The 26,112-nt window shown below is 38.9% G+C and overlaps 1 protein-coding gene and 1 non-coding gene across 2 annotated transcripts in view; both read right to left on the bottom strand.

Moving 5' to 3' along the window:
- Positions 1-2,975: 2,975 nt before the first annotated feature.
- The window catches only part of RFWD3 (ring finger and WD repeat domain 3), a 35,635-nt gene continuing 12,498 nt past the window's right edge, over positions 2,976-26,112 (bottom strand). Inside the window, exons 4-13 of the mRNA XM_054579190.1 lie at positions 22,919-22,989; positions 21,249-21,446; positions 21,061-21,152; positions 15,625-15,739; positions 14,917-15,133; positions 11,764-11,914; positions 10,215-10,391; positions 7,757-7,971; positions 6,292-6,503; positions 2,976-5,207 (exon numbers count right to left, since the gene is read on the bottom strand). Coding sequence (XP_054435165.1) covers positions 5,064-5,207; positions 6,292-6,503; positions 7,757-7,971; positions 10,215-10,391; positions 11,764-11,914; positions 14,917-15,133; positions 15,625-15,739; positions 21,061-21,152; positions 21,249-21,446; positions 22,919-22,989 — 1,592 coding nt within the window. The 3' untranslated portion in view covers positions 2,976-5,063. The remainder of the gene's footprint in view (positions 5,208-6,291; positions 6,504-7,756; positions 7,972-10,214; positions 10,392-11,763; positions 11,915-14,916; positions 15,134-15,624; positions 15,740-21,060; positions 21,153-21,248; positions 21,447-22,918; positions 22,990-26,112) is intronic.
- LOC129075305 (U2 spliceosomal RNA) lies at positions 20,017-20,198 on the bottom strand. Its single transcript, XR_008529615.1, has one exon. It is a non-coding gene; the product is annotated as a U2 spliceosomal RNA (small nuclear RNA).

The raw sequence follows: 26,112 nt of genomic DNA, 5'->3' as shown, positions 1-26,112 counted from the left end.
AAAAGGAAAATGAAATAAAGACATTTTCAAACTAAAGCTGAGATAGCGAGATAATTCATTTCTAGCAGAACTGCATTACTTTAGGCTGAAGGAAAGTGATTCCCCAGCACAGGACTAAGGAATAGAACACTGAAAAGGTAAGTATGTGGACAACAATGAGGGATTTTAACATGTGTGATAACGATACGGCTCCCACAGCACATAATCAAGAATGCAGGTTGTGCTCTCTAGGCCCTGGAGTCTAGGGTAAACACTAAAGGAATACGACAACAGTGTGTAAGTGAAAAGCTAATAGAAGGAAAAAAAAAATACTGGAATGAAAAACACTTCATTAAACCCCTCAAAAAGAACACACGGGATAATAGAAAACAACTGCATTAGGCCTAAGTCTCCTTAAATCTGAGTGTAATGGGAAGCCGTTGAAGGGTTTTTCACCAGGTTTGTGATTCAATCACCAAGCAAAAGCTAGTAAAGGTGGTCATTAACCACCCCACAACTACCCTCACAGGGCTCCGCAGGCTGTTGGACACAGAAGGCCATCAGGGAAGACTTTAATGCTCACACTGCTGAGTGGCTGAAATGCTCCTACTTCCCTGAAACCCTCTACGTGCTGTCATGCATAATTTAGGCAAGCAAGGTGATGAGATGTTTGGGCAGAGCACTTTGCCCCCTTCACTTCTTACCATTTCTCCCATCTGGGGACTATGGCAGCTTCTAAAGCACAAGCATACTTGCCCAAACTTGACTGTGCAGCTCAAACACTTGGAGCAATTTTGAAAAATTTCTGATTATGATCTCCAAGAATACATTTTTCCCAACAACTAAGCCAGTACTGGTCCATCGGTCTTTGGTAACAATCGCTGTAGTACAGGACTGCCTTGGTAGTCTCCCTTTCCTCAGGCAACACCCTGACTTTTGCCATGTCCAAGATTTCAAGATCAAATAGAAGAAACATTGAAGTTATAATCCTTTCGTCCTACAATGACTTATCCTTTAACGCTTATCTCAAGTCTCAACATTTTAAAGCCTCCTTGGGAAAATTTACCCCTTGCCAACTGTGTCATTTTTATACTGATTTATTCAGTAATTATATAAGCACCTCCTCTGTATTTCCTGCCTTGGGGATAGCATTGTGGTTAGAGCTGGCCTAGACTGTCTGGATTTCATTATGGACTTCACTATTTGCCTGCTGGTGGATTATTTCAGGTTCTATAGGAAGCCTTCTCCAGACAAGATTAGCTATAGACGACTTATTAGGATGTTCATCTCCCAGGAATGGGCCTGCTTTAACATCTCCGCCTTGCTTAGTCATTAGCAGGGAGCAACCCTTGGAGAGTGTGGCCTCAGAGGAAACAGTGATGGATTTCAGAGCACAGCAGCAGGTCCTTTGTCAGTTATGGTCCCCACAGTCAGAGGTCTGAGACATGTTTTCATGACCACTATATGCCACCCCGTTTCCCCCTTTATTTCTCCACAAAAGTTGGGTAAGCAAGCTCCTCCATAGTTTCCACATAATTTCTCTGAGAACAGGCCAGAGCAGCTCCACCACCCTTTCTTCCCCTTTCCTGGACCTCTGTGAACAGGCGGTTCTAGTCTACGTGTGATAGACTCATCAACTGAACAGTGGTGTTCCAGCCTCAGGACTGAGAAACCCAACGCAGATGAGGGGATTTGGAAGAATGCAGAGTTGCAATGATGTGAATGACTGTCTACTATATTCTCATTTTAAATGTAGAAGTGGGAAATTATCCAAGGCTGTTCTGGAGACAGAGATATCAAAAGTGAAAGCGAGCTTTCACCCAGGTTTCCCAACTCCTGCTTAGCTATTGGTAATGAAAAGTATAAAACTGAAAGACTAGGATATGTAAAATTTAATTAAATACCACCTAAATGTCATTTTCTTTTATTAGGATTTTAAACCTGTTTCTTCCCCTTTAAATCAGAAAAATAATCCTTATTCTACAAAATTGCTTAAAAAATATGTTGGGAAGGGGGGTCTGTGAACTATGAAGGGATAAACAACCACCAGAGATTATTACCAACAAAGTTGACAAAGGACACGACACACAAAGATCTAATTTCACAATTTCACTTATAGTCAATCACTGAGATGGAAAAAAAAAGAAAGAAAAGAATACAATGGAAGGGAATATTGGGTTTCTTGGTAACTTGGGGTTGACTTCTACATCAGAACTTCTGTCATTTTCTGTTGGAACACCAGGCTCCATGACAACAGTAAACTTCACCCCTGGATTCAGTCCTCTTGGAGAGCAACCTTTGGAGATGCGGCCTCAGAAGGAACACAGTGATGGATTTTTCATCCTTTTCAGCCTTTCCAGTCTAATCCTTGAACACCGTCATTTCTGGCAATAGAAATTCCTAAACAGAACAAAGAAACTCAGGCAAGTAGCCAGAACTGTGCTGAGCAGGAACCCAGGGAGCCCACATTTGCCCAATGTTGGTGCCACCATAGGAAGAGCTGACAAAGATGAAAAGAAACAAAAGGTAAAGTCTTTTCCTCTTCTTGCATCCTCCCACATTAGTCTCCTGGATTGAAAGAAACTAACGGGAAGCTAGCAAACAAAGGGAGTCTGAGAAATGTAGTTTTCAGAAGTTAGACCATTAGATCTCAGAATAAACAAATGACCAGTGAAGGGAGGCTCATATGAGGCTAACATACAGCTTCCTATTAACAACAGTAAAATGGAATTGCTAGCTAAAGCGTTAACCATCTTATCAATTTAAATAAAATGTTTACTTCAGATCCAAGGTAACTGTGTAACTCAGACCTAGTACTGCATGAAGTGAAGAAATCTACCAGGCTGGGATTATAGCCTGCTCCCAAGAGGCAGACAGGTTCCTGCCTCTGCTGGCAGTCAAAGAGACAAAAGACACCAGGAGCTGTTCAACACGTAGATTCTTTATTTTCATATTAACATTAAAATATAAAACACAAACATTGAAACACACTAACAGAGATCCTATCGCCCTATTTTCAAAGCAGGTACAAGGATATACACAACAAAATATTTTGAGTTTGCTTAACTCCAAACTCTCAAATGGGAAAACCACCTTAGAGACAGCAATGAAGAAACATGGTAAGGAGGGGCTGGGTGCTGTACAAGACACCAGAGCCTGGGTCTACTAATACAATTCCTGCTAGGTGCAGTGTTGGGGGGTGGCTAAAGGTGAGGTTTTTTTCCTTTGGAGAAATCAGTCACAGTCACATGAATTTGTTTCTAAACATACAAATTTACTGGAGGAATGCAAGGATTGGCAAGAGGTGAGATTCACCCAATTTCTTTGGCAATAAGTCCCTTAGCAAATCAATCAACATCCCTTGAGTGTACTTCAAGATTAGTCAAATCCTATTGCTGCCCAAGACAAAAGGCAGCCAGGGTCTGAACATCTGCATCCCTCTCTGTGTCAATCTACTGAAACCAGATGTATTTTGCTTTTCAATTCAAATCCCATTCTGCTACTGAAGCTTTAGGCCTGGGTAATCAAACCATTAACTTACCAAAAGGAATTTCTCCTCTGAGAAAGGGGGGCTCTTTCCCAGACCCTGAAAACTGGCTTTTCGAAAAGTTACTAAAATAGAAGGCCACTCTTTAAAAGGCACAACTAGAAATTGGAAATCTACTGCAATAACCCCTTGCTGGTGAGAAATGCTGGAAATGGCTCAGGAGTTCACAGGTCATAACTATTTAAATATAAAAACAGTAACATTTCTATAACAATTATTTAAGAAATATCACACTCCTGAGCCCCCTACTGGAGAAAGTGCAGCGCCCAAATGTGGACAATCTAGAGTTTTAAAAAAAGTTGATGGACATCTCCTGCAATCCACAGGTCTCCAACCATTATTACCTTCCTGAGCATAACCATTTTACTAACACTTTTAGGAAAGATTAGGAAAGGAGGCAAATCATGAGAACTTGGAATCAAACATTATTTTCATATACGGAAGGATTTACATGCTTAAGAACAGACACCCACTCAGAATGGGTGGCTTTATTTAGGTGGGAACTCTTTCAGAATGGAAGAGACAAGCCCTTCTCCTGTTCACACAGCAGCAGTCTGAGCAACTTCTTTTGTAGGTCTCTTAGTTAACTCATTGCTCCTGATATGATACTAGGAGATTCAAGTAAGAGTTGTAACATATCACTTGCTCATCTTTTCCTAATGAGAGGGAAAAGGAATGGTCTTCGAAGCACTGGCTTATATAAAACCACTCCTGAGATCCTAGGCTGGCTAGGAACGGGGTGGGGTGGCGGGAGGGGGTGTCTTCCCCACTGCTCAAATACCGGTCTCTTTCCTTGGCTCTCACAATCCAATGAACTTAATGCACTCGGCATTATGAAAGTTGTCTATAGCTTATCAGCTGCCTCCATCATGGGGCATGCCAATATCCTGGCACTGCACAACTGGAACATAATGTGGCTGCCACAAAGTAAACCAGATGTGCTCTGTCACACAGTTCTGTGGGGATGAAACCAAGTTACTAAAAAGGTTGTCAGCGCAAAAGGTCAGAAATAGATCAAATCCTATGCAAGATATAGTGCCCTCTTGTGTTCACATAAAGACTTCTGCATCCACAATACATCCAAGCAGCATTGAATGGTTAGAGTCCCTTCAGGGACATAGGCATTCCCAAACCAAATAGCCCATGTAACAAGACCACTCAAGCAGGAAGCAGGGGCTAGAAAATGGCTGGTGCACAATCATATCCTAAAAGACTGCTGGGAGGATACACTCTGCGGTCCAGCAGACAGTCTGACTGAAAAGTACAGATTTCTCAACAAAGATTCACGAAGGCTTTTACCCAAAGAAAGGGATAATGTAGACATAGTACCAGTCACTTACTCTTTTGATGAACACAGCAAATACACAATCTGTAGTGTTTCAGTGATCTGGAGTCTTAGAATCATACCAATAAAGGAACCATGTCCCCAAAAGTCTGAGGCCACAGACAACAAGCAGGGATCTTGCTCAAGGCTGTCAGGTGCTAGCAAACATTTAACATTAGCCAGCAGCATGCCTTGTAAAGTTTTAAGACAGGGTCACTCCCACTTATAGATCTGGACCATCTTCTCCGTTAAAGTAGCCAAGTAGCTGCTATGGTTTGCCTCAAAAGGGCAGACATCCAAGACAGGCTGATCAGCCGGCAGATCCTGCAGCAAGGAGCCATTGCCAGCATTCCATAGCTAAAAAAAAAAAAAAAGTAAAGAGAAAAGGTAAAGTCACTCGATTCAACTGGGAAACTTGCCTCCTTTCTCATCTACTTTGAAAGAGATGCAGAGAGGCACTGCCTGGGGAGCAAAGTCCTAACCCTCACAGGCTGCATAAAATCAGCACACTTGACATGATCCAGGTATGGCCTCACCTACTGTAATCAGCCATTAGTTCACCTCTCAGTGAATCTGAAGACCAAGCCTAGCTAGCACTCATCCCTTCAATATGTGCTGGGCAGTCTCTCAGGGACAGAAGGGACAATATGAAGTTCTTGGCCATGGCCTCATGGAACCTATCTCCTTGTTAAAAATTAATTAATTTAAAAAGTATTTTTATTGTTTATGCTATTTGGAACCTATTTCTAACTAGTGCTTTTTCTTTTAAAAAAATTTTTATTATGAAAAAAATTTAAAGTAATAAAAAGTAGAATAGTAAAATGAGCAACCCATTACCCAGCTGATTAAGCTTTTACAATATTGCTTTATTGATTCTATTTTTTTCTTTGCTAATTTCATGTCATTTTACCCTTATATACTTAAATAAGGCTTGGATTAAGGTTCAAGGACATCTCATAAAAGGCACCCGTGCTTTTTTACACTGCCCTGCATCAAGAGGCAAATTATTCCCAATAAGCCCACTTACAGTGAGGCTAAGGTTGAGCTACATGTTCAGGTGGTAACAGGCTGACCCCTGCATTGTGAAATTCCTCACCAGCCCTTCATCCACTGGTTTCACCCAGGATTGAGAGCTGATGCCTGAATTATATAGGGGGCTTCAGTAGCATTTTTTTTTTTTAAGGTTCAATATATGGCCCATGGAATACTTTAGCATATATAAAAAGAATAAGGTGAATCTATAGATAATGAAATGGAAAGCTATCTAAGACAGGAAATTAAATAGGAAAAGAACGAACCACATAGCAGTATGTAAAGTGTGACTTAACGTAAAAAGTAAACTAAGCAAACATATGTACACATACATTCACAGAAGTGTAATTATGGAGCAGAACTTTGGCTTTTTGATTTATACATTTTATATAAAAAATAATAGACTCACCAGGGCAGAATTTGATGCTTCATCACCAGTACACACCAGGATGCTGCCATTCTTCTCTGGGTTTTGGAAAACAGCACTTTTGGTCAGTAGTTTACAAGTGGGTCCTCCAAGGAATGTCTGTACAGGATGACAGGAGCAGACTGGCTCTCCAGCTTCATTCAGCCTGTAGGACATCTCCATTAGCACACATCGTAAGGTGTTGTGATTTTTATCTATGAGACAGAGAAAAGGGTTGCTCCATGGAGGTGGTCCAAAGAAATTAACCAAGTACATCAGACACTTACAACCTAGTTGAGTGGAAAAACTGCTATTTATTAAACCATTAAGATAGCTACAAAATATAATAACAAGAACAAAATAATACAGCACAAATGAAATTCAGAGCTCTAGCCTAGGATGAAGCAAGTTATCTACAATAAGTTTTGCCTATGAGAGAAACAATTTGAGAACGAGCTATCATTTGTAGTAAAATCACTATATCCTGCCAGACCGCTGCCTGGGTTTTACCTTTAACAGCCTGACTACAATTTTTTTTTTGTCCCCCCCATGGGGACCTCATTAGCCCCATAACTGTACACTTTTATAAAATGAAACTGAATTACAGAAGTGGAAACACACATCTGTAATTCTGCCGGAAGGCAAACAAAAGCTAGAGAACAAAACAGAACCCCCAAGTTTTCTTCACGTCACACAGAGCATCAGTTTGGGAGACAGAAGACCTCTTAGATCATTTAAGAACTTAAAAGGTCAGAAGACTCTGCTGAGGTGGCTTCTCAGCTCGAACAGAATTTTAAATAATTACATCTACCCGCAACTAGCAGAAGCATGACACTTTGATGACTTTCTCTTATGAAACATCTACCTAACGATCAGTACAGGTCATCAACATAGATTTGTACCTTTCAGGCTAGAAAGAACCTGTGAATTTAAGCACAGATGGTTGTCAGAGGTTCCACCCTAGTTCCGGAGGCAGAGAGAGGTTCAGCTAGCTAAGCCCACACAACCATGGTTGTCCATTTCCTCTCCACTTACCTATGTTGGCCTCAAGTAAGAAGAAACAGCTAATGTAGGCCTAGTCTGGGTCCTGCACAGCTGCCATCATCTGGGCCTTTCTCTTAAGCAAGGGGAGCAGGTAGAAGATATGAAAATGATCTGAGAAGTGGCTCAATGGCCTCAAAAGCAGGTCTCCTTATCCCATTACTGTTTTAAGTCATAGGCGCTCCTGAAGTGGCTGATTTACTTCCATGGAATACCTGGCAGAATCTCTCCTCGTTCACAAAATGAGGAGCAGGAAGGCAGGCTCTACACAGAAACTTGGGGGTCATCAGCCTCACTGTAGTAAGAGCTGCTAGTCTGAGGGGCTTACGGTACTGCTGAAGGACAGGGAAAACTCTCCTTTCCTCTCCTCCACAATGTGCCCTCAAACGAATCACAGGTGGTCCCATTAGGGCATTTCAACACTTACCAGGCCTGTAGGTCACAAGACAGTGTCGGGTGCTGCTCTCTGTCTGAAAGTCTATGCAGCCCCCTGGCTCCATGGGCAGCACATGAGGCCGATGAGAAGAGCCAGTTTTTAGCTCCCAGAAGGAAGCATTCTCCAAGGTTCCAGCCAACACTCCACCATATGGAAATACAGCTGAAGCAGCTCTGGGTATGTATGACAGGGACACAAGTGGGCACCTGAAAGGAAAGAAAGGAACCCATGCCTCACATTCTAATACTTGGACTATTCCAAACCCCACTACCAGGAGCCCTCCTTGAGCACATTTCTGTCTCTGTAAGAGAAGTTAAAAACCTTCTGCAAGTCACTATCTTCTGACATCTGATAAAAACTGCCAACCCACTCTGTAGAAATAAAAAGGACATATGTGTAATATTCTACATCCAATTTCAGAAGAGACACAACATGGTCTATAAACAATGAAAAAAATGGACTAAGAAATTAAATAGTACAAAATCACAATTACAACAAAGGCTGACTGATATGAGCTTCTGGAAATGGAGTTAGCCACAAAATACGTAAGTCAGAAAAGAAACACAGCTTATACATCTAAATAGAACTCCCAAGCTGTAGTTCACAGACCCCTCATTTAACATATATCCCAAAGCAACTACATTTTACTTTATAAACAGGATTGTTTCTTTAGAGATTTTCTACACCTTTCTTCACACATACGGTCAAGACTATGCCAAGAATTCCCCCAGAAATATTAGCTTACAGCCTATGTTCCTATGACCTTGTTTCTGCTAAAGTTGACAAAGTACTCTGCCTTCTTTTAAAAATTTTTTTATAAAAGATTTTATTTTTAGAGAGAGGAGAAGGGAGGGAGAAAGAGAGAAAGAGAAACATTTATATGCCAGAGAAACAATGACTGGTTGCGTCTTGCATGCCCCCAACTGGGGACCTGGCCTGCAACCCAGGCATGCGCCCTGGATCAAACCAGCCAGCTTTTGGTTTACAGGACAACATCCAACCCACTGAGCCACACCAGTCAGGGTTTCTTTTTCAATTTTTATTTATTAATATTTTAGAGAGAGGAAGGGAGAGAGACATCGATTTTGTTGTTCCACTATTTATGCATTCATTGGTTGATTCTTCTATGTGTCCTGACCAGGGATCAAACTGCCAACCTTGGTGTACTGGGACAACATTCTAATCAACTGAGCTACCCAGCCAGGGCTGACTGCCTTATTTCATTTCCCTGTCACAATGCAGCTAACCAAAGCAAACTGAAATAAAGACAATACATACAAATATTATTTCCTCACTATTTGCCTTATTTTATTGTCTACTCTATGTGGGACCCTGCACATCAATGACAGCTACTTTGCCTGGATTTCACATTTAAGTTTACATCAATCACCTTCAAGACCACAGAGCACAAACATCAATGAAGCAGGATTCTACCCCATCCAAATGAAAAGCCCAAGTTGTTGAGACTAGGATTCAGTTAGTAATTATTACTGTAGTGATCTTTATATTTACTTCCCCTCTTTTAATATATATTCACATTGCAAATGAAAATTCTCTAAGATACTTCTCATTGTGGCTCATGTCACAAACCTCTCTCCTTTTGAGACCTTTATGCTGCCAGGAGAGCATTATGCCCAAGGGGTGTTCAACACATTCTGTAGAGCCACAGCAGTGCTGGTGGCCAACCACCCTAAGACTTTGAGCTGATTTTACAAGCCTTCCAACTCTATACCTGGATAACAAATAAGTCATAGTAACATAGTATCCTTAGACCAAGTTGGTTTAGCTGTGGATTAGGGAAGTTTTAAATCACTTTTTATTGGGCTAATTTTTATTGTTTTCTTCCTGTGTGACAGACATGCAGCTATAAAAGTAACTGTGTGCTAACCACTTTTTTAAAAATTTATTTTTAGACCGAGGGGAAGGGTGGGAGAAAAAGAGAAAGAGAAACATCCATGTATGGTTGCCTCTCGTGCGCCCCTACTGGGGACCTGGTCTGCAACCCAGGCATGTGCCCTGACTGGGAATTGAACCTGCAACCCTTTGGTTCACAGGCCAGCACTCAATCCACTGAGCCATAGCAGCTAGGGCTGGGTGCTAACCATTTTTTACAGATCAAGATCATAACAGGCCAAAATCACATAGCTCATACCAAGTGGAGCTGGGTACTGAATGTAGATCTGACTTCGTTTTGCCATGATGGGCTCTGAGTTATTCTATGAAGCTGGTTATACCTGGTACCAGAGCTTTCTACCGTGTAAAATAACATGAACACAAACTCTAAGAATCTTAATGATTCTTAAGTGAGAAGAGATCAGTGGATTCAGAGAACTGCTTTCTGTGAGGAATTCTGACCAACCGTGAAAACACTTTTGGAAAGAGAGGATTAATACCATATCTGTCTAAGAGAAAGATGCTACCTATAGGAAAAAGGTGAGTGGCTCCCTACCTGGCTTTCTGAGGTACTAATTCCTCGACATAACAATTCGTGTTTCGAAGGTCATATACCAGAATTGAACCATTGACCAGTCCGGCATAGATGTAATTGTTTTCATCAAGACACCAGCAGCAGCTCCAGACAGCACGTCCAGCATTGTAAGTCTGGACCACCGTATTAGTCTCCAGGCTGTGGAATTGTAAGAGACTTTTACAACTATGCATTAAGAAAATGAAATATATAACAAGGATATAAAGATTATCATTTTAATACTGATCACTTAAGAATACACCCATACACCCAAACAATTTGGATTCCCAATTTCCTTAAGGACTGCCCAGTTAACTCCTTATAATTCCAAAATATTTGTGGGGGAGAGGGGTGGCAGCACATGGGTTCTCCTCTTAAGCTGTAAGGAAATAAGAGTAAATTAAAGGGACATAGACACAGTACATTCCCACTGTACTTGCATAACATTCTCCATAATTATTATATAGAGTATACTATTCCATGTTTAAAATATAAGAAAAATAAATTATAATCAAACTACCCAGATAGTCATTAATAATCTTTGGTACTTAACCCCACTCTACCCATTCTTAACACTAGAAAAAAAATGACAGCATATACATAAATATAAAACATTAATGGTACATTAAGCTGAAGCATTCTTGCAAAGTCAAAAAGCTTATGTGTGCTATCACGATGTCCCTCAGATTTAGCGGCAGAAATTAAACAAGAAGTCAACTATCAGACATCTAACCAGAACTACTTCCAAAGAGAGAAGTCACACAGCACCTAAGGAGAGTGAGCTCCCAGTAAGCATTTGTTAGGCAGGATGATCTGGTAATAGACCGGGAAAAAGCAGTCCTAGGCTGGTATGGTGACTCCATATTGTCACTATCATCTCAAGGATATTACTCTTAGCTGCATGGCTAAAGATGTATTTTGCAAATTGTTTTTTTAAACATCAACGTGTGGTTGTCTCTTGATCGCCCCCTACTGGGGACCTGGCCTGCAACCCAGGCATATGCCCCAACTGGGAACTGAACTAGCAACCATCTGGTTCACAGGCCAGCACTCAATCCACTGTGCCAAACCTGCCAGGGCGTATTTTGTAAACTTTTAAAACAATTTTATTTTTATTGATTTAAGAGGTAGACACATCAATTCGCTGTTTAACCTATTCATGCATTCACTGATCGACTCCTTCCTGTATGTGCCCTGACTAGGGATCAAACCCACAAACCCAGCACATGGAGACAACGCTGCAACCAACTGGGCCACCTGGCCAGGGCTTATATTAGATGTATTCTGTAACATACATAATTTTAAAAAAGTAAGACACCATACATACTGTTTTGTGGCCAGATGTCAGAATATAATGCCTTAGATGGGGGAAAAAGAAAAAAATGAAAAAAAAAAACAAGCAAAAAAACACCAAACAAAAATAAATAAAAACAAAAAGCCCTAAGCTAAGGCCATCATAACACAAATATTAATTTCCATGCTATTCAACATTAAACAGCCCAAGTTTCATCTTCCTCCCCAAAGTACTCACCTGGTCAGTTTAATAGTGTTGTCTAGGGAAGCAGAGAGAAGCAAGCCATTGGACTGACTGCTGAAAGCCAATCCGCGTATCTGTTTGCTATGCATGGGAATGTACTGACTGCTTTTCATGTCGGCAGTACTGAACATCCTAATACCAAAACCTGCCAAAGATAAGAGAGTGAGATTTATCATTGATTGTCAACCTAGGGCAAACTATTTTTCCTAGTAGCTCCTTTGTCCACCTTTCTTAACGTGTACAGTAAGGTCCTGTGAAAAAGTTAAACAAACAAAACTCCCTGAGGTTAAAACTTACTATAAAAAGTATATTCCATTTCAAATATCAATCAATAGGTAAGTGACCACTGTATAAACACACAATGGAATATTATCCAGCAATAACAAGGAATATACTAATTAATATACACAATACAAATGAATCTCAAAAAACAACACTGAATGATGCCAGACCTCTCCTCCACCAAAATACTACTATTTATGACTCTGTAAAATTGTACAATGTGTAATCTTATCTATAGTGACAGAAAGTCGATCAATTGTTGCCTGGAGATAAGAAAAAGGGACAGGTTGGAAGATGGATTATAAGAGGGCATGAGAAAACTTCTGGATTGATAGAAACATTCATTATCTTCATTGCAGTGATGGTTTCAAGGGTGTATACACATCATCAAATGATATACTTAAGTACATACAGCTTATTGTATATTAATTATACTTTAATAAAGCTGCTGAAAGAGAGGGAGAGAGAGCAAGAGTGCGAGTGTGCCGGAGATCCCCTTCTACTTGAAACACAAACATTCAAGATGCATTAAACAATAAAGAATGACCCTCGCTGGTGTGGCTCAGTGGATTGAGTGCTGGCCTGCAAACCAAGGGGTCACTGGTTTAATTCCGGGCTGGGGCACATGCCTGGGTGGCAGGACAGGTCCCCTGGTTGGGGGGGGGCGCGTAGAGGCAGCCACACACCGATGTTTCTTTCTCTCTCTTTCCCTTCCCCTCTCTCTAAAAATAAATAAAATCTTAAATAAAAAAAAATAAAATAAAGAATAGACGTAAGTGCTCAAGCAGGGGAAACCGAAGAAAAATATACACAATTGGACTACATCAACCTAAAAAGTTTTTGCACAGCAAAGGAAACCATCAACAAAAGAAAAGACAATCTACTGCATGAAAGGACATACCAATGATGCACTTGATAAGGGGTTAAGATCCAAACTTTATGAAGAACACATACAACTCAACACCAAACAAAACAAACAATCCAATTAAAAAATGGGTAAAAGGAGCCCTGGCCAGTGTGGCTCAGGTGGTTGGAGCATTGTCCTGTACACCAAAAGGTTGCAGGTTCGATTCCCAGTCAGGGGACATGCCTAGGCTGCAGGTTCAATTCCCAGTTGGGGCACATAAAGGAGGCAACCAATTGATGTTTTTCTCTCCCTCTCTCTCCCCCCCACTTCCTCTCACTCTACAAGCAATGAAAAAAATGTCTTCAGGTGAGGATTAAAAAGGGCAGAAGAACTAAATGCATGCTTCTCCAAAGAGAATACAGAAATGGCTAGTAAGACATATGAAAAGATGCTAACTGTCACTAATCCTAAGAGAAGTGCAAATTAAAATCAATGAGTTATCACATCACACCTGTCAGAATGGCAATCAATACACTGACAAACAAGTGTTGGTGAGGATGTAGAGAAAAGGGAACCCTAGTGCACTACTGGTGGAAATACAGAGTTGTGTAGCCACTGTGGAAAGCAGTATGAAGCTACCTCAAAAAATTGAAAATGGAACTGCCTTATGATCCAGCAATTCTTTTCTTTGGGTATACATCAAAAGAAACCCAGAACACTAATTTGAAAGAACATATGCACTCCTCTGTTCACTGCAGCATTATTTACAATAGCTGAGATATGGAAGCAACCCTACTGCCCAACAGACAAGGGGATAAAAAAAGTTGTGGTACATAGTTTGGAAGCATTTGATGGAACGTTTAAGGAGTGGGGAGACAGTAGATACCAGGCTAAAGCGAAGGGACCTGAGAGCTGGCTAAAATCACATGCTGAAGACAGCAGAAACATCTACAACATTTAGGAATGATGTGGGCACATGAGGGCATTTGGTTTTCAACATTAAGACAACATAAAATTAAAAGCATGAAATATAAGAAAATTAGTGTATTAATAAAATAATGCATGTATTCCCAAATTCTTTTTATTTGGAATCTGCCAATTTGAACACTTCTGAAAGTATTAAATTTTTTTTTTTTTAATCCTCACACAAGGATATGTTTATTGATTTTAGAGAGAGGGGGAGGGAGGAAGTGAGGCAGGAAGGGGGGAGAGAGAAGAGGTAAGAGGGGGAATTGGGGGCCAGTGAAGGAAGAAGGGGAAAGTGAGAGGGGGAAGAGAGAAGAACATTAACTGGCTGCCTCCCATTTACATCCCAACCAAGGATCAAACCTGCAACCTAGGTATGTGCCCTGACCAGGAACTGAAATCTGCAACCTTTTGGTGCACAGAATGAAACTCCAACTGAGCCACCTGGCCAGGGCTTAAACCTTGTTTTCAGTTGAATTAGCCCTCCAGGTAGTGTTTTTCAAATAATTCCAGTCTAAAATAAATCTGTGACTTCAGTGGTACATACAGGAACAGGGTCCTTCTTGGAAGGACTAATGGTATAATGGTGTACATACCATTAATGCACACTTCCAAGTATCTCATTTTCTCTTTTTTATGGATTTTCATTATTTCTGATCTCTTGGTGAATAAATTTACAGAATGAAGTCAACAGACAGTAAAGGCATCTTTGCAGTACCCTGAAATAGCTGCATCAACAGGACACTAAGAAAAGCTAATCTGGTCCTAACCAGTGTGGCTCGGTTGGGTGTTGCCCCACAAGCAAAAGTTGGCCAGTTTAATTCCTGGTCGGGGTGTGCACATGAGGCAACCAATCGATGTTTTTCTCTTTCTCCCTCTCTTCCCCTCTCTCTAAAAATAAATAAAGAATATCTTTAAAAAAAAGAAAAGGTGATTTTGTGGGCTGTGGACAGTGTTCACCCACTAGTGAGTCCTGGATTCTCCAAAAAGGGAGAAGAGAAATAAAGGGAGTCCAATAATACGCATGAAAGCTGAGGCTCTAGACTGTTCACCTGGAAGGAAGGTGGCCTGAGGAGAAGGTTGTGACACCACCAGGCAGCTCAAAGAATCACAGTATGTCATAATTCGGCAGTTTCCACTCTGAGACACTGTGAAGGTCTTCTGGAAACAGTACTTGTGCTGGGGCGAGCTGCTTAGGGATGGTGCTTGGGAGCCCCTGGGATGCCGTAACAGCTGATCCCGATGTTGCAGAATAAGTTTTTGCAAGTCCTAAAATGAAAAAGATTTTGTAAATGTAAGCTTTATTGTCTGTTATTCCCCTCATGCAAAATTCCTTGATCTAATACAAGGAGGTTTCTTATCCATTATATGAAAATATTAACACAAATCCTAAAGAACTGCTGCAGTTTTTGCAGTACTGTAACAAGCAAATGAAAGAGAGAGAGCATGGAATCATAAACAGTAAGGCTGAAAGTCATTTTTGTTTAAAACCCTCATTTTACTGGTAAATTCAGAAAGGTGAAATGACTTATGTTTTGAATTACCTGGTTTCATATTTTAAAAATTCAGATTGCAGTAGAATTCATCAAAAAGCATATAAGCTTTGGACAAATGCCTAATCAGAAATAAAGAGTTGGTCATGTTTACTTGCTGAGAAATTTGATAAATCCTATTTGCATATGAAATGAACCTTAGTAATATTTAAGTTTCTTTTCAATTCCTATCCCAAAAGTTCTCTGGATCAGAACAGGCAAACTTACCTGGACACGATTATGAAGTTTAGTGCATTCCTCAGTGAGGACTTGAAGTCGGAGCCGGCACTGGGCTGTTTCTAACTCAGCCTGCTTCCTTAGCATCTGCTCCTGTAGTAAGACGCTACAGGGGGAAAACCAGCAATAAGGAGAGATTAGGAAGACCACAGAACACTTCCCATCAAGATGGCATAGTAATTTCACGCTATTATGCACACTTTGCTGTAAATAAGTCATGACAAAAAATAAAATATAACAAGAGAAAAATCTCTCAAGTCCAGAAATAATACAGAAATGTAGCATGCAGGGCTGAACTCATGAGCCTACTAGGATTTGGTGTTAAAGTAGACAATGAGTTTGATTCCTTAAGCAATAAGAATTAAAAATGTAAAATGAGGGATTATAACAAAGCTTACTGCTTTTGGTAAGGTCAAATTATAAGAGTAAAATGACATGTTAAAAGACTAAGGTTATCTCTTGGATTGAAAGAAAATAACAAATTCATCAGACACTCAAATAATGCTACTGAAGAGGCTGAAGTTAAAAAGAGGGTAAGCTCATAACCAGAAAATGCTAACAAAATAACAATTAGAATTTAAAAGAATGAATAAGCATATAGGGAAACAATGCATGATGAAAGGGCACATTCACCAAGAATAAAAACCACAAAACTGCATGTACCTAAAGACAATTGGAAAATATGAAATGCAAAAGAAAAAAAGATTTCCACTTCGATGAGACAAGATAGTAAAGAGATGAAAATTGTAAAGAAAAGAAAAAAGCTGCCCTATTTATCCCATGAAAAATTCAAGAGAACCTACATAGTATGAAGAGTTCAGCAAGGTGCTAGAATCACGATCAATAAAATTAGATCACATTCCCCATATACTATATAACTGACTAGTAAATAGAAGTACACTTGTAAAAGACACAAGAAAACCCTAATTGGAAGGATATTATATAATGTTCAAGTCTGAAAAGACTCAAAATCATGAAGATGGCATTTCTCAAGTTACTCTAAACACTTAATGCAATTTCAATCAAGATCTCAAAGGCTTTTCATGGAACTCAGCAAACTAATTTTAAAATTAATATGAAAGAGCAATGTGTCAAAAACAGCAAAGTCAATTTTAAAGAACAAGGTAGAAGGATATATTTAAAGCTACAATAAATTATAACTTCGAGTATTGCAGTAACAATAAACAACCATGGAACAAAAGTGTAGTCCAGTCATACAAAGAAACTTTAGGATAGAGGTAGTGATGAAAATTTATACAGAAAGAACATACTATTTAATAACAGCAGTTTTAATGAAATGTGTTTGCACAAGTGGTTATGCAAAATCCAGATTTTAGATAGATTGAAAACTTGTATTAAAAAGTAAAACTTTTAAAGACTTTGAGAAGATAATATGTTTTTATGACCTTGAAGCCCTGGAGACCAAAAAGCACAAAAGACTGATAAAGAATTGCGTTAAAATTAAAATCTCATGTTCAATAAAAGATTCTGTAAAAAAGTTACAGACATGCCACACATTAGGGGATGATTATTTGCAATATACACAACAAAATAGTATAAGGAAAACATTAAAAACTATAAATCAGTAAGAAATAATGTTTTGCTCAACAGAAATGAGCAAAAGATATGAACACAATCCACAGAAGAGCATGTCTAACCTCATTAGCAACTGAGGAACTTTAAGTTAGGTAAACACTCCCTCATCCCATGACACTGGCAAACCTAAGGCTGATAATTTAATGTAGGCCAGGACACAAAAAAATGAAAAACTACTGTTGGTGAAGTATAGACTGGAAACAGCTTTTTAGAAGAACAATTTGACACTCTTAGTAAAGTTGAAATTACGTGTACCTACAATAAAGTAATTCCATTTCTAGACCTAAAGAAACTCTCACCAATCTCACTAGAGCATGGCTTTTATTAACGAAGACTGGGAACCAACTTAACTATCCACCAGCACAAAATACATATAAGTAAATTTTAATCAGAGAACTAGGATATTATACAGAAATTGAAATAAACCAGAGCTATACGTATCAACTAGGCTATGTGTCCCAACAAAATACTAAGCCAAAAAAAATAAAAAATAAAAATCAGTCTACAGAAGGAAAATTATAATCCAATAGCATCTGCACAAAACATAAAGCATCTCAAATCATACTATATATAGATATTCTGGGTAGAGAGATGGAATTAAGGAGAAGTTTATTCATAAGTAAGCTTCTACTGTATCTATAATACAACCACCATTTTAAAACGCTACAAGTGTTTCCTGGAGCACATGAGAAAAAACAAAGAAAATTAAAACTGTCCATAATTCCACTCCTTAGTGACTATCTAGTATTTTTTTTCTAGTCCACGAAAATATAGTCATACTAACGTGCTTTCACATGACAACATACTATGTGCATTTCAACAGCAGTTTTAATGAATGTGTAGTATTCTGTCAGAGATATGCCAGAGTTTACTCAACCAATTACTTCTCTTGCCTTAGATTAATAACAATGCTAAATAAAAAGATTAAGTAAATCTTTCCACACACCCTTGTTTCCTTAGAATAAATGCCTGAAGTATACTTACTTTTTAAAAAATCTTGTTTTCATTCATTTTATTAAGTTTCTGTATAGCTCACAATTATTTATACTGTTGTCACCACTGCAGGTGTCTCCACTCCCCCCGCCTGACTCCGTCCTCCCAGCCTCCATTCCCCCTTCCCCCGGCCATCGCTGCACTGTTGTCTGTGTCCGCAGGTTGTACACGGAAAGTCTTTGGCTAATCCCTTTACCTTCTTTCATCCAGTCTCCTCCACTGCCCACAGCTATCAGTCTGTTCCATGTATCTATGTCTCTGTTTCTATTTTGTTTGTCAGTTTAGTTTGTTCCTTAGATTCCATATATAAGGGAAATCATATGGTACTTGTCTTTCTCTGACTGGCTTATTTCATTTAGTTTAATAATCTCCAGGTACATCCATGCTAGCACATAAAGTAAGATTTCCTTCTTTTTTTAGTCACGTAGTATTCCATTGTGTAAACGTATCACAGGTTTGCCCTGGCTACTGGCTCAGTTGGTTGGAGCAGTTGTCTCACAGACTGAAAGGTCATGGGTTAGATTCCCAGTCAGGGCACACAGCCCGGATGCAGGTTTGATCCCTGGTCCGGGTGCATACAAGAAGGCAACCAATTGATGTTTCTCCCTTCTCTGCTCTAAAAAGCAGTGAAAAATTGTCCTGGGTAAGGATTTAAAAAAAGAAAAAGAAAAAAAAAAAAGGACTACAGCTTTGAAGGACTTTTTCTTTTAAAGATTTTACTTATTTTTAGAGAGAGGGGAAGGGAGAGGGAGAAACATTTATCAGTTGCCTCTTGCATAAACCCAAAGGGGGACAGGCCCGCAATCCAGGCATGTCCCCACCTGAAATCAAACCAGCGACCTTCACTCTCCAGGATGACACTCAACCAACTGAGCCATGCCTGTCAGGGATAAAATTACTCTAAAAGGCTGTTGAAGCTTATTGCCAGGGGCTTCTCGAAAAGGTTGCCTGTGTATTTTCTTACTGGTAGTACGTCAGAGAATCTATGTCTTGAACTCTCAGTGGTTATTTTTGTCCTTTAATTCTTAAAGCATATTTTATGTAGTGTTATTAGCAATTGTTCTTCGGCTTCCAGCACCCTGGTAATTTCTTACATTGCACTACATGTGCAAAGTTTCACTTATGAGTCTTCTGTACAGAGTGGTGTTATAGGAGAGCTTAGGAACACCAGAAGCAAAAAATGGCAATGTTTAAGTAATATGCCAGACTCTCTTAAAAAAAAAAGCATTATTAAGCTTATTCTAGCAAAGAAGAGACTAAGACTTGTAGAGTGTTTCAGATAACTTTGAACTGGCTACAGTGTACACCAGGAATCTCCAATTCAGTGTTCCTAGTATTCAGCAGAAGAGACGGGCAGTAAATGTAATCCCTAGGTTAGAATCTGGACAAGCTACAAAAAACCGAGGATATCTTTCTGCTTGGATCCACTGACCAGACCAGGTGTAAAGTATTACAGCAGGACTATAGGTTTCTCCATGGCTTTGATTTCAGGAGGGCTTAAGACACCATGATCTTGATCTCCTCAGGGCATATTTACCAAAGGCTTAAGTCCTTAAAAAAATAAAATAATTTTTTTTTTTTAAATTTTAGAAAGAGAAAAACATTAATTTGTTGTTCCAATTATTCATGCATTCATTGGTTGATTCTTGTATGTACTCTGGCTGGGGAATGAACCTGCAATCTTGGCTCATCAGGAGAAAGCCACCAGGCCAGGGCCCTGCTGAGTGTTTTGAGAGGGCACACGCGACAAAAGGTAAGAAACTGCTACCCTTCATAAGAATGATTTTGATCCCGAAGGGATGCACTATTCCTGGAAGTACTGCAATACCTGGTCAATGCACAGAGTGGACAGAGCAAGCTCCTAGTCCATCCCCTGCTCCAAAAAATTTAATATCCTCAGATGGAGGACCTATCAGATATTAAACTGATAAAAACAGATACAACACTTGACCTCAGTCAAAAGGTCAAGAAATGATAAAGGCTTGAGTCTTACTGTTATTTTTAATTCTTACCAAAGGATGTGTTTATTGATTTGAGAGAGAGAGAATGGGAGAAAGAGAGGGTGAGGAGCTGAAAAGGCAGGGCAAGGGTGGGGGGAGAAACACTGATATGAGAAAGGAACATCAATCGGTTGCTCCCTATACATGCCCTGACCGGGGATCCAACCAACAACCTAGGTATGTGACTTAACCAGGGATCAAACCAACAACCTTCTGGTGTGCTAGACAACACTTCAACCAACTAAACCACCCAGCCAGGGCAAAGGCTTAAGTCTTAAGGTTGAATCCAACTTCATAGGAATGCCTAAGTGTTCCTGCAGAAGAAATTGCTGCTCCATTCCTTCTGAATCTACCTGTTCCAATCAGCACACAACACTCGGTCTCTGAAAGCAGAGGCTTACAAGAAGTGCTGGGCACACAGAGGTACAAGAGTCTTCCTCCTGTTGCCGTACTCTCCTGTCTCTCTGCAACACTGGTTAGTACTCTGTATATTTCAAGAATAGAAACTTTAAACCAGCAAACTTGAAAACCAATGTACTGACTTGTGTAATCGAGAAATCAACTGGAGTTTAACTTCAGGTATACATAGCTGAAATCACAATTACTTTTTACCTCAGATCCTCATTTTTAATGCTGTATGGAGAGCAAACAATGCAGACCTCTTTCAGAAGATGATCAGATATATGCTGCAAATCACAATATGAGACAGACTGCCAACAGTCCCCAGTCACAGCCCAAGTAAACCTTCAGAACCACACTAAGAGTGACTCATACATCCTTTATGTGTCTATAAGAAACCAAAAAGGAACATCCCAGCCAGGCAAACTCTTCTACCTACCTTTTCACACGCTCATGTTCACTAGTGTCCAAAGCTCTCAGGGTTCGGGCATAAAGGACAACAATGTCACTGTGCTTGGCTTTCTTGTTGCACTAAAGAGCCCAACAGGATACAATTAGTAGGGTTCTAGGAATCCTCCTGACATAACATGATCGTGCACATGCACAGTCCCTACCTGCAGTCCTTACCTGGGGACATTTTCTGGTCTGTCCTTTGAGCCACTTAGAAATGCATCTAAACCCAAAGAGGTGCCCACAGCGTAACGCAGAGAGCCGGTGATCCCCAGCATTGGTCCACTGTTCTAAACATATTGTACAAGTGTCCCCTTCTTCTTCCTCATCTGTAGAAGCTGAAGGTAGAAGAGAGCTGGACTTCTGAGGAGACTGCTAGAGGGAAACCAGAACACATTCAAATTATAGAAAATACAAAATCAGTCTCAAAGCTAATGCACAACTATCAAATTAACAAAACCACACAAAAATTACATAAACCCAACTGAAAACACTGTAGGAAAACTATACCACCTAGGAATCACTTGTCATTTATTCTAAAATGCCACCTAGTCAAATGTAATACAAGTCACAAAACCATTACTACCCTTTGATCTTATCAAACTCTTGAATTTTTTCATTCAAATAAAGAAAAAGCTATTTTTATGATATATACATAAACAAACACAAACTAGCAGTTATCCAGAAAACCAACAGGGAACAACAGGTTTGTTATCACCCAAAATTAGGTTCAAAATAAACTAAAGTAGCTACGAAATACTTGGCTTATGTGAATCAAAGAAAAAAAAAATATATATATATATATAAAAAGAATAGGAACAGCTTACAAAAAAAATGGTCAATAATTGTTTACTTATAATTAAAGGATACAAGTGAAAAGACACAATTTTTTTCATCTGTTAGATGGTATAAATTGATGTCTGATGACAGTACTGTTGAGGGTGAGGGAGAAATAGGCATGTTTATACACTGCTGCTGCAAGGAGAAAGTGGCACAAATTTTCCAGAGGGAAATTTGGCCTTATCTATCAAAACTAAGATACATATCTTTCCTTTGACACAGCAATCTCTCTACTAGGAATATATATCATAAATATAGACACAAAATTTGCCAATCCATTTGTACAAGGATGTTCAATGCAGCATGATTTGTATTAGGAAAAAAAGAAAAAGGGAATGACCATAGTGTATGTAAGGGAAAAGTTAACTAAAATTTTATTTATATGTTAAGACACTATTAAGCTATTAATAAGTGAGATTCAACTTTATGTATTGATAATAACAAGCTCTCCAAAATGTAGTAAGTTAGGAGGTAAAGGAACAAAAAACAAGGAATAATGTAAGCCCATTTGTATAAATTTAAAAATAGAACACATATACATAAATTTGCACATACATAAAAATTATCTAGAGGGAAGAAATAAAAACAGGGAGATCATATAGAAACATGCAAAAAGTAGATCAATGTTGTTTTGGGATTGGCAGAATCCAGTTAATGTAAATAACTCTCACATTAAGGATAACAATATGTTGTTTTTTAAAAAATAAAAATCTTTTATCACATAGCAATCGCATTCATTGAATCATACACTACATTCATTATCAACTATTTTAATTGATACTTAACCTTGTTAGTTAGGCAGGACAAGTTATCCTCACATTTCTACTGTCTACTCCCCAATCTTTTTAAACCTGAGAGAAAGAAGTCATGCAAATGACTAACTTGGATAGATTCCACTCCTAGACCTCCTGCTATTTAACAAAGCCTGTAGGGTTTCCACTGTAGCCTTTAGCTTCTTTTTTAAAATGAAAATCCAAACCTTTTACTTAAACGGATGTTCATATTACCTGCTTGGGGAGGGTCTCTCTTCCACCAATACATGTGACTTCTTGCTCCACTGAAATACCACCTGGTGGTTCTGCCAATTCATTTCCAGAAATGGCAGAAAGGTAATAACAGAAGAAGACATAAATCATAAGGTATCAGAGGCTAGCAGGAGAGCCTGACCCACTCATTGTTTCTAACTGAAGTGTTACTGTAAAAGGAATAACAATTTCCTAAGTACCATCAGCAAATATATTTTTTCACTGATATTAGGTCTTTTCAAACATATATAAAAGTAGAACAGTATAACTAACCCATAAATACTCATCACCCCATCTCAAAAATAGTATTTTTGCTAGTCTTGTTCCATCTAAGCCCCATCCCCATTATTTTCTTTTGGTGTACTTCATAACAAACCCTAAAATACCGTTTCACTTACAAAAACTTTTGTAAACTAACTGATAAGGATTTTTACATAAACACTATTTGTTACACCTCATAAAATTAACACTAATCCTCCAATACCATCTAATACCCAGGCACCCAATTCATGTTCAGTATTTCCCAATTGTAGTGAAGTAATTCTTTACTGTGGATTTAATGGATTCAAGATCTAAACAAGGTCTCCACAATGAGCTTGACTGATATGTCTCTTAAGTCTTTTTCCTTCTATAAAAACTCTCCTTTACTCATTTTTATCCCCTCGTTGTCACTAATTTGTTGGGGGTGGGGGCAGTTGGTCATTTGTTTTATAAAAAGTCCTCCATCCTGAATTTAGTCATTTGTTTCCTTATGGTATTGCTTATTTGCCATACCATCTACATTTCCTATAAACTGACAGATCTAGAGGCTTCAGTAGATTCAATTCTGGTTTTTTTGGGAAGAGTGGCAATAAGATACTTGTTAGATTGTATACTTCTGATTGTAAGCACATCAGAAGGCTCATATTGAGCTCGGGTGGCATCAGTCCAATCCCTAAACTATCACAGTGTTCATCAACCCTGCACAAAAAAATCAATTTAAAGGTGATTTTAAATTTTTAGTCTTTTTTTTTAGAGGCTCAAATTTTTATGTAATTTTCTTGTATTGCTTCTAGATTTTGAAGTACTCCTTTCTAATGGGTTTTATCATTTTTCTAATACCAAAATGGTTTCATTTGTTATACTAGGTTTCTGATCCTGGTTTATAGTATAAGAAATGAATCTAGTTTCATTATTTCCCAGTTAACTATCGAGTTTTAATATTTTACTTACTGATTTGAGAGAGAGAGAGAGAGAGAGAGAGGAAGGAGGGTGGGGAGAGAAACATTGATTTGTTGTTCCACTTATTTATGCATTCACTGGTTGATTCTTGTATGTTCCCTGACAGGGGTTTGAACCTGCAACCTTGGCATACTGGGATGATGCTCTAGCCAACTGAGCTACCCAGCCAGGGCTAGCTATGCAGTATTTACAGTACAAAAAGTCTCTTTTTCTCACTGATTTGAGATTTTCCCTTTACAAAACTAGATTTTCATATACATTTAGGTATTTCTAGATGTTCCAAATGTCCTACCTTTTAAGTTTGAATAACTGTATCTTTGAGATCTTGATTTTACCTTGTTTCTCTCCTTCCTGCCTGTAAAGTGTGCACACTAGTTTTTATATCTATTGTCTTAAATAGATTCAGGTTTTCTTTTTTTGTTGTTGTTTTTGTAAAAGTACTTGCTAAGTAGTGTTGATATTTCTAACTATAGCACATCAAGGGACACATAAGGTCTAAAGATGTCAGTGTGGTCCCTCTATTAAAAAGAATTCCACTAACCTTTTTTCCCTTTTTCTTAAATAATTTTTTTTTTTTTTTTAATTTTTAGAGATGGGAAGGGAGGGAGAAAGGGAGAGAAACATTAATGTGTGAGAGATAATTCAACCGATTGTCTCTCACATGGCCCCCAATAGGGACCTGGCCTGCAACCCAGGCATGTGCCCTGACTGGGAATCAAACCAGTGACCCTTTGGTTTGCAGGCCAGAGCTCAGTCCACTGAGCCACATCAGCCAAGGCTCCACCAATCTTTCAACCTAATGATGTTAGAATCCACCGATGATCTTTGCATAGATACATTATTTCATTAGGAGTCACAAAGTGATTTTTTTCCCTATCATTCTTGTCCAATTATTAGCTATAATTCTTCTATTTAAAAAATTTCCTTGGGGGTGGGTAGGAGGGATAAATAGGCAGAGCACAGAGAATTTTTAGGGCAGTGAAAATGCATTGTGTATTATGATGGTTGTCTAAGACCATAAAATGTATAACACCAGGAATGAACCTAGCCCTGAATGGTATTGTTCAGTTGGTGGGGCTTTGTTCCATGAAACAAGATCACTGGTCTAGTCAGAGCACATGCCTAGGTTTTGGGTTCAGTCTCCAGTTCGGGCGTGCACAAGAGGCAACTGATCAATATTTCTCTGTCACACTGATGTTTCTCTCGTTCTTTCTCCCCCTCTTACCCTTTCTAAAAATAAATAAGTAAAATATTAAAAAAAAAAAAAGAAAGAAAAAAGAATTAACTCTAAAGTAAACTATGGACTTTGGGTGATTACGGTATATGACAATGCACCATTCTGTTGAGTGGTGCTGATAATGAGGAGGCAGGCATGCATGCACAGAAACAGAGGGTATATGAGAAACCTCTGTACTTTCCTCTCAATTTTGTTGTGAACCTTAAACTACTCTAAAAATAGGTCTTAAAAAAAAAAAATCCCCAAAATCTCTTTCATCAACTATTTGGTTTGGTTTTCCCAAATACATTTCACACAGGAAAAGTAGAGTAAATGCTTAACTCTTTATTTACAAGCTTTCAGAGTAATGAGTTAGGGCTCTAATAATTTGTAATAATTGATAAGTGAGGTTTTTAAAAAAAATGGATTTTCATAAATGTGAGGTATTTCAACCCATTTCAATACATAATCCAAGTGCACATTATTCTTTTTGGTGCTGAAATTGTCCCATCTTAAGTCACTAAGAGCCTTCCCTAGGTTGTTCCTTTGCATAACTATAAAACTTACGTGGTTTCCTTGTTTTTCTAGCCTAATAAAATGACTAAGCTCTTCTTTTAGATCTCCTATCCAGGACCTAGAAAGCCATTTCTCAAAAAAGCCCTGGTTCCATTTAGTAGGAAAAGCCCACCATCTGGGGTGTCAGAGGGTTTTTAATGTAAGCAGGACACATGCTTTAGGG

This window comes from Pteronotus mesoamericanus, unplaced genomic scaffold (assembly GCF_021234165.1).
Source record: "Pteronotus mesoamericanus isolate MK-2021 breed Mesoamerican mustached bat unplaced genomic scaffold, CSHL_Meso_final contig_52, whole genome shotgun sequence".
Lineage (NCBI taxonomy): Eukaryota > Metazoa > Chordata > Mammalia > Chiroptera > Mormoopidae > Pteronotus > Pteronotus mesoamericanus.
This window is presented reverse-complemented; position numbering and strand designations above follow the sequence as displayed.